Raw genomic sequence first — 9,407 nt, 5'->3', positions numbered from 1 at the left:
GTTGTTCTTCCTGTTGCTGCTGAGGAGGGTCACTGAAAATTAGGATGCTGTATATAATTTTAAATTTTGTAGTGACATAGGCATAAGTCTTTGTAGAATATTAGTATGTTTTCCCCTTGAGACTCTGAGGTTATCTGAAATTGGACTTGCCTCTGGCTAGGATCTTTCTCGCTTTCTCCTCAGTTGAGGGTACTCCTTCTTCAGGATTCTGTGAGGGTTTTCCTGCCAGGATTTTTCCCTTGCTTTTCATCTCTTTATGCACATAAGCCTTTTTTCTCAATTACACAGTATCCTTTTTTCCAACCATGTAGATGAATTGTTTTGCTAATAACCTGACTGTACTATATTTACACATGGCTTATGGACATTCTACTTACCGAAAAGAAAATGTTTGTTTTTTTATTGGTATAAAAATATTCACTGTACATATATAACATAACAAAATTGATATATGACAAAATTTCCTACAATTTGATTGTTTTTATTTTTAAGATTACCATTTTTAATATCATTTAAATATTACAAATTTTTAAAAGGGGGTTACTACTTTTAATATTGATAATAATTTTTAATATTGATAAATGTGTGTATTATGTATTGCTAAATATTAGGAACTTGAATTCAAATAAAGCATCATTTTACACTCGGTTTATATACTATAGTTTTAGATTATTTGTGTGAGGAATAGGTATTACAGGAGGTGACCACTATTTGAAGATGTATCTTTTTATCTTCAGAATGGAGATAGCTCACCTTCAGCTAGTACTTCTTAAAAATGTTCACTAGTCAAGTTGAAGTAAAATGATATATTTTATAATTTCCTCCATCAATTCTAAATCAAGTAACTTTTAATGCACATTTTGAAATTACATGAATGACAGGTATGAACATTTGCTTAGAAGTAAATCAATTGTAAAATTGTTTTGAATTGGTGCATGATTTTCCATTATTATATCAATCCAGGTCATTTGTCTAAAGCCTGAGTATGTCTTTTTTAGTAGACTCAAGATGAGATATGTATGTATTATTTTATTTATTATTAACCATTTAAACTATCATATCTATTTGCATTTTATTTAATTTGCCTTGAAGTAGGACGTTTATTTGAGAAGAAATATAGCCTATTTATGCCATATTCTCATATAATTCAGTCAAGTGTAAACTTCTTATATATGGCCTCCCGGGATCTGGAGCACTCCTCTGTAATTGAGAATGTGGTTTGGTTCAATTGTTTCAGCATTGCTCTCTTTGAGAGAATACAGCTGATTTCTGTAGAACTCTTAATGTAAAAGAGGAATATTTAAGCCCAATATATAGCCACTGAACTGTACAAAGTAAACAATGATGAACAAAATATTTTTTAAAGCATGAGAAAAAGGAATGTACACTTACATGTGCTAGTTAACTATTCTTTTCATGGTATATTTATTCTCCATTTCTATTTTATTTAACTCCAGGACTAGTCTTCTCTCAGCTTGAAATTACAACTTGCTCAGAAATAACATACTGTTTATCTGCTGGCTCAAACCTGGGACGCTCCAGGACTGAGCTCAGAATGATTTGAGCAATTTAACTCTGCAGCCTTTAATCTCCATAATGATACTCTTTAGCTCCTAACTGTCTGGGGGCTAGTTAGCCCTTGTTATCCCTTGCACCTTCTTTTTGATTTCACTCCTCCCCCCTTGGAGGCAGGAGGCCAGGAGGACTAAGAGCTGCCAGCATCCTTGGTGTGCTGGTGACAAAACCCAAGCCACTTCCTTAAAGGAGGATATATTAAAATCCAAAACAACAGAAAAGTACTTTTTACTTTGTTTTATTTCTACCATAATAAATTTACTTTTAATAGAGTAGAGACTGATATCTCAATGATACACAGAAGAGAAGTCTTGTAATTTTGACTTTTTATAATTTCATGGTAAATTATTATTCTTATGCATTGTTATCTGCTTTGTGTTTGTTATTTGGAATTCTCATATGCATCACATATGTTATATCTTTCATTACTTGTGTTCTCTTCACATTCTTAAGGGGGGAGAGAGAGAGAGAGAGAATGTGTGTGTGTGTGTGTGTGTGTGTGTGTGTGTGTGTGTGTGCGCGCTCACTCACAGGGGGCATGGAAAGGGGAGGGAGGATGACCTGTTCACATGGTATTAGAGATTAGTGATACTAAATAGTGAGACAGTACTGTAAGCCTGAAATCTAGTTAGTATTCTTATACTGAATGCACTTACAAAGGCACTGTGAAACCTGGATTGTCGTCTTTATGTTGTAGCACACCCCACGAAGCCTGTATCCTAGCCACTTTCATTATGTGTCCACTGTCCAAATTTTGCTTTCCCCACTGTTAAACAGAGTCAATTAAAAAAAAAAAATCTCTTTAGAGCCCAGAGTAGTTCATTGATTTTGTTTCATGCCGTGCTCAAAGCAGCCGCCTACATTTTCAAGTAACTTAGGAGGCATTTAATTTACTGGGTTTCACTTGAGTCTCACCATCTAAGACTAATGAGCTTCATCAATTAAGTGACACATATTCTGTAGCAGTTGTCACACACATTCTGTCATAACCCTGAATCACCTATGATATTGACTCATCTGTATTGCAGGAAAAGCAGAGGTTCCTGACAGATGTTCTGCATGAAGTGATGCTGCTTGATGGCTTGGCCAGTTCCCATCCGGTCTCACAGGAAGTGCTACAGGCAACTGATATTGACAGGGTGTTTGACTGGATCGCATACAAAAAGGTGGGAATAAATAAGACCCAAATGCCGCTTGGCTGTTTCACAATGCAGGGAAGTCAAATTGCCTCATGCTGCGTGGATTCTATGTATTGCCTCCTCCTAGCAGATAGAAATGGACTGTGAGCTGGAAAATATGAAGTTAGTAGGCTCATGCCACTTTAAGAGTTAGGGCTTTGTTTTATAAAGTAGAAGACCAGATATGATTATTTGCCAAACCATGCATAGAAATATTGGAAGTACTAATAAATAAATGTTTGGAGACACAATATGAGATTGCTGTACAAACGGTGTTATATAAACGTCAGATATTATTAACAATAAGAAAACAGACTAGTATAGTGACAATTATTTTTCAGTGGTAGCTCTTAAATATTTGTTTATTTTGGTTGGCTAATGTAGAAGGATATAGGCAATGACCTGCTATGTATATTTTATAAACAATATGGGAACATTTTGGGAATTAAGCCTTTTATTGGAAATAAGAGTAATAAACAAAAACTAGAGATGAGACTTAAGATGATATAGTGTGGGGGTGATAGTTGAATGGTAGTTGTTCAATGGTTAAGTGCTCAGCCAGTAACCAAAAAGCCACTGGATGGATCTCACCAGCCCACTCCGAGGGAGACGGGCGTGGCTCCTTAAAGATACACAGCCTGAGGAAGAGAAGGGCAGTTCCCCTCTGTCCAAGGAGTCGGGATTGGTTCAATGGTAGTGGATAGATTTCTTTGTTTGGGACAATAATTAGACTTAGAGCTAGGATCTCTTGCATGAACTTTTTTTCTGTAGTTAGCTGGGCCAGGATAATGATGTTTCTTTGTACCTCTCTCCCCCGGTTCTGTTTTTAACACTAGCATGTGTCTCATTATTTCTTACTTATATGGCAATGAATTTTGTTTTACTGGAGCTGAAATAATTGTTAAAGTAGGTTTAATGTCTCCAGTCATCAATTTTAGGATGTTATGAATTGTACCCATTAGGATTGGTTTGTACTTTATAGGTTGAATATTGTTTCTGTTTTATTAAAATTATGAATACGGTTTTCTAGAAAACATATCCCTTTTTAATAAAAATGATTTTACTTTTGCATTCTAGTAGTGACTGTCTCATTGCCAATGAGTTTATGTTGACGTATAATATATAAAAATATGAACTGTTTTAATAGAAACCCCCATGTACAATTACCCATCAGTGCAATGATTAAAAAGTGTGTTTTGGTGTTTTATTAAAATAGGCGACATTAAGTTCTGTGTCATTAGAAGTCTTTGCGTGAAGACCTATCTGTGCACAACAGAACAGAGCACCAAAGTCGTTATGTTTGAGTCCACTGTTGCAGCCATTTTGTCAGTCCATCCTGTTAAGTGTCTTATTCATTTACAATGACCGTGTCTTTTACCTCCCATGATGTCTTCTTCTGAAGACTGGACGCTCCTGACTCAGTCTCACCAGGCGAGCTTCGAAGAAGCATTTTGGCTGTATCTTCTAAAAGACTTTTGCTTGTGATGGCATCATTCTTTCAGTATCCTTTTCCAACCCTCTAATTGTAAACGCATAAATCCTCTCTGATCTTCCTTTATTATGAACTAACTGAAGACACCATGGCATGGGTCTGCACGTCTGATTCCTCAAAGTGACGCATTTGCTCTTTCACTCTTTAAAGAAACTTATACAATAGATGTGCCCACTGCAGTATGTGACTGTCATTTGATTTCTTGGCTGCTGCCTTTATGAGCATTGAGTGTAGATCCAATTATATCTCTGATCAATGAAATCTTTCTACCGTTTATCCTGATTGGCTTAGTTGTGAGGATTCATGTTTTTTTAAATTGAGTTGTGGCTCATATTGAAGGCAGTAGTAGGTCTTCAACAGTAAGTGCTTCAAGCCCTCTTTTCTTTCAGCAAGCATATTTCTTAACTTGTATGTTGCCAGTTGTTAATGAGGCTTTTACAGATTCTGATGCCACATTATTTTCCATCTCATCCAGGCTGAGGATTATTTGTTTCACATACATGTTGAACGAGTATGGTGAGAAGGTCCAGCCCTGATGCTTACCTTTCCTGATTGCCTGCATACTGTTCCCTTGTGCTGTTTGAATGAGTTAAGTGTTCCTGAATTCCCATTATTTGCAGTGTAATACATAGTTTGTAATGGCCCACACTGTTCAACATCTTTTCATAGTTGTGATACACAAGTAAACATCTTTCTGGTATTCTTTGCTTTCAGCCAAGACTAATTAGACATCAGTAAAGATGTCCCACGTGCAGCTCCCTGACGATGTTGAATTATCTTCAGCAAAATTTTACTTGCCAGTAAGAATGGGCTCAAACACGGATATCTTTCAGTTGGTTGGGTAGGTTATGCCAGTTTCTTGAGGTACACTAGTGAGGGCTTCTACTGCTACATGAGAGTTTTAAAGTGTTTACTTTGATATTTTTCCAATTTCTGAAAACTTGTTTTTAACTTCCACCTTCAGTGAAACTTAGGCTTCTTTCAGTATCACCTGTTCTTGATACAATGCTACCTACTGAGTGATTAAATACAGACCAATCTTTGTGATATGGGTGCTTTGTGTATTCCTTCCATCTTCTTTTGATGTATATATAATTTAATATTTTGTCTGTAGAATCCTTCAATTTTAACTGGAGGCTTACTGTTTTTCTTCAGTTCGTTCAGCTTGACATCTGCTCATCCTCTTCTGCCCTTGGGGCTTTCCAACTGTAGGACTTTCCACATGTTGTTAAACTGTTTTCCGCTGTCTTCTCAAGCTGCCGTGTTTGGTTAAGATCTTTTATTATCTCTTCTTTTGAAATGCACTTGTTTGTCATGAAAGATGTCAGGTCCATTTCAATTTTACTTTTCTTAAGCCACTCACACCAATATGGAGAAATTTTTCTGGTGCTGTTTTGCTTTTAGAAGAAACATAATATATAAAAATTTCTCACACTTATTTTTTCATTTCTACCAGTTACTTTAGCTACTGTATGCTCAAAAGCAAGCTTCTGAGTCTTTTATGACATTGATTTTGCTATTCTCTATTTTCCTGTCTTTTTAATAGTCCTTTGATGTTATCCTATATTCATCTTTTCTTTGGTTCTTCGTGTTCAAGGCAGAACATCTAGAGATGATCTTTAAATTCAAGTACAATATACCAAAAAATTGAATTCTGATGCTAATGAACCTGTATTTAGTTTTCTCAGCTTCATCCTGAAATTGCCTATGAGGTTTTTGGTTTGTTTCACAGTCAGCCCCTGGTCTTGGTTTGACTGATGCTATTGCATTATTTCATTGTCATTTCACGCAGATGAGGTCATTTTCATTCTTCCATATTCTTCATGGTGAAGTCTATATGGACTGAGGCTTTTTATATTTTGAACAAGGATATTTGCAATAATGAAGTTATTGCTTTTAAACATATTTTATTATATGATTTCTAGCATTCTTTATCACTAAGGCCATATTTTCCAATTATTGATTTTTCCTTTTCATTTCCAACTTTGGAGTTTTAATCATGAATCACTATCAGTGCATCTTTATTTTATATTTGTTGAAGTTCAAGCTGAAGAGTTATGTGGTTGGTGTATGAATTTGAATAATAATTTTGCTGGCTTCATTGTCCTTGGTAGATATCATCCTATCACAGACAGCGTTATACTTCAAGATAGATCTTGAAATACTCCTTTTGATATTATCTACTAATCAATTCTCTTGAATTTGTCATACTAGAAATAATAATCCCTATGACTATCTGACAAAAAATATTGGTCAATATTAGCCTGTTTTGGCTGTTACATATCTAGGATATTGAACTTTATGTGTTTCATTTCTTTTGTTTACAACTTCTAATTTTTCAGAGTTTAATTCACATATGCCATGGTCTTTTGAAGCTGTTCCTTCTCATTGTGAGTTGAGCCCCACCAGTAAATGAAGGTGCAGAAAGATGTTCTCCATCCGTGTCATTAGGTTAACTCTAACTTGAGGAGGAAACTCATTAAGACTTAAAACATAACTTTTTTAATAGAAAAAAATCCAACCTCCTTGCTTTTGGGTTGATTTTCAATTCAATTGAGCTTCCTCATAGGGTCTTCCAGGCTGTGATGCTTATGGCAGCTGACTGACACATCTTTTGTCTGAGGAACAGCTTGGGGTTTTAAACCTCCAACATTTTGATCAGCAAGCAAGCACTTTAAACAACAATATGCGGGTTGGTAGTCAACGTCTATATAGAAGTCATCTTACGGTTCCATGTTGAGCTGGGATCTGCATGGTTTGCAGTTTGGAACCACCAGGAGCTCTAGGAGGTCAAGATGGCACTCGACCCCCCCTAAGCAGTTCCCATCTTGGAAACCCACAGGGGTCGCTGTGAGTCATCATCACCTCCATAGCAGTGAGTTTTTGTTTTGTAATATTATGTACACATCAAAGGAGCTTAACAATAGTGTAATTCTCTTTCTTTCTTCTTGTCAGTTTTGTTATTTTTCATATATTTCCTTTATACAGATATATTTAAAAGCTAATAATATATTGTTATTATTCAATTATTTAAAATATATTTTAATAATAGGAAATATCCTATATGTCTATCTATATAGTTTCTATTTGTTATATTCTTCATGAATTTGTTTTTTATTTCTTCTGTATAGCTTCACAGCCTTGTAACTTTATGGAGTAGCTGTATTCTATCCTTTAGGGCCACTCTGAGTTAAAATTGATTTGATGGCAGTGGGTTTTTTGTTAAAGGATTTCTTTAACATTTCTTGTAGTGAGAATCTGATAATAATAAATTCTTTCAAATGCTACGTGCCTGAAGAAATATTTAATTTTTGTTTTGTTTTTGAAAAATCATGAGGAACCAATGGAGAGTTTAAAAAGGAGGACTAAGAATTACATTTGTATTTCAAGAAAAATATTTATAAAGGTGTTATAGATATTGGAATTAATAAAACAAGTATGGATATCATTAGAGTACCCAGCATTTATTTTATTTTATTGTAATGTATTATGTTGTTACATTCAATTAAATTTTACTTCTGTGCCTCTGCACTCGTCTTCCTTTGTGTCTCAGTTGCTAGTCAATTTTAACTTCTGCCAACGATCAAGCCTCTCATTACATAGATGTTATGCTAGATTATCATCTCTGTAGTTATTTACTTAATAATTAATCTAATTATTCCCACTTCTGTTTCATTGATCTTCCGGAATTGTAACGTCACCCTGATTTAAATATTTTCATAATCTTAGGATAGAAAGAGGAAGAATGAGAACTGTTCTGTGAAAACAGTTTAGTTAGCTCAGTAATCTTTCATAATAGCTTTAAAAAGAGAATAAATGATAAAAGTGCAATGAAAACAGGAAAGCACTGTCCATAAACCGGAAAGACTGGAAAGGATGGATTGAGACAGTCTCTTTGCTCTAAAAGCACAAAGAGAAATAAGAATCAATGACCCAATGACCTGGATGATGAGAGTGAGAAAATGCTCATTAAATTTACATAAGATGCTAAGTTGGAAAGGTTTAGTGTAAGCTTAGAAGTGAGAAACAGATTTCTAAATGACAAGCAAATTTAAAGACGATCCTTTAAATGTGAACGTATTTCATCACTTATATGAAGATTACAACATTTTAGAGACCAGCTACAATGACAAAAACCAGAGCTGAACAATATTCACAAGGAACAAATTTTAAAAAATAGACATTTTAACTTGCAATGTTCTGGTGGTATAACTAAAGTTTTTAAATATTCATGTACCTATTAGATTAAACATATCTAACTTATATGTCTTCTACACAAATGGACATGAAAAGCCAGCCTGTCCTTTAGAACTGCTGGTTCTATTGATACCAGGCTCCCCATCTATAGCATTACGTCATCCAGACCCTGGTTAATAATCGGGAAAGTGCACAGATTAATTCTATGCACAGAATGTATTGGTTCTATAGAACAGAAATGAAATTAGAGAGTGCTTTCTCAAGAATGTTGTAACCTAGTGAACAAAAACCCAAAACCAAACAGTGCTGTGAAATCAAGTCTGACTCAGAGCCACAGTACCTTCAACAATAAATTGTTTCTCAAGCCAGTGATTACTTAAATTATATCAGTTTATGGTAATTCCTGGATACTTCACAATACTCTTCAGCCCCCCTTTCTCTCATTCTGTTTGCCAGGACATTCTGTCAGCTCTCCCCTCAAAATAATTCCAGAGTTTGAACCCTTTTCCTCACCAACAATATTGCTATCTTGTTCGAATGACCAACCCCTTGCCTTAGTCGTAAGAAGCTCTGGTGGGGCTCGAGGTCAGCAGCAGTTCGAGCCCATTGCTTGCTCCATGGGAAAAAGACGAGGCTACCTGCTCTCAGAGGTTTTCAGTCTCAGAAACCTGTAAAGAGTCACTGCGAGTCAGGACAGACAGCATGTCAGTGGTCTTTGTTTTCTTTCTTCAGCATTTTCCCAAATAGTCTTTCTGGAACTAATCCTGCTCCTGTACAGTTGAATTTTAACCAGTCAGCTTGATATATTTCTTTACCCTTAAGTCAGATGCCATCTTTAACTGTTAAGGCATTATCTAATGTCAAAACTTTTACAATGACTCCCTACCAAAGTGGGGATAAAAGCCAATCTTTACAGTGAACTCATAAGACCCAACCTCTGATCTCCACTCATCCAAATCTCCCCA

The 9,407-nt window shown here is 35.4% G+C and overlaps 1 protein-coding gene across 2 annotated transcripts in view; it reads left to right on the top strand.

Moving 5' to 3' along the window:
• Positions 1–2,608: 2,608 nt before the first annotated feature.
• The window catches only part of LOC142436503 (thyrotropin-releasing hormone-degrading ectoenzyme-like), a 98,688-nt gene continuing 91,889 nt past the window's right edge, over positions 2,609–9,407 (top strand). For both annotated transcript variants that reach the window (XM_075540115.1, XM_075540116.1), the window contains exon 1: positions 2,609–2,741. In XM_075540115.1, the coding sequence (XP_075396230.1) occupies positions 2,643–2,741 (99 nt within the window). In that variant the 5' untranslated portion in view covers positions 2,609–2,642. The remainder of the gene's footprint in view (positions 2,742–9,407) is intronic.

The sequence above is a fragment of the Tenrec ecaudatus genome, unplaced genomic scaffold (assembly GCF_050624435.1).
Source record: "Tenrec ecaudatus isolate mTenEca1 unplaced genomic scaffold, mTenEca1.hap1 Scaffold_3711, whole genome shotgun sequence".
NCBI lineage: Eukaryota > Metazoa > Chordata > Mammalia > Afrosoricida > Tenrecidae > Tenrec > Tenrec ecaudatus.
This window is presented reverse-complemented; position numbering and strand designations above follow the sequence as displayed.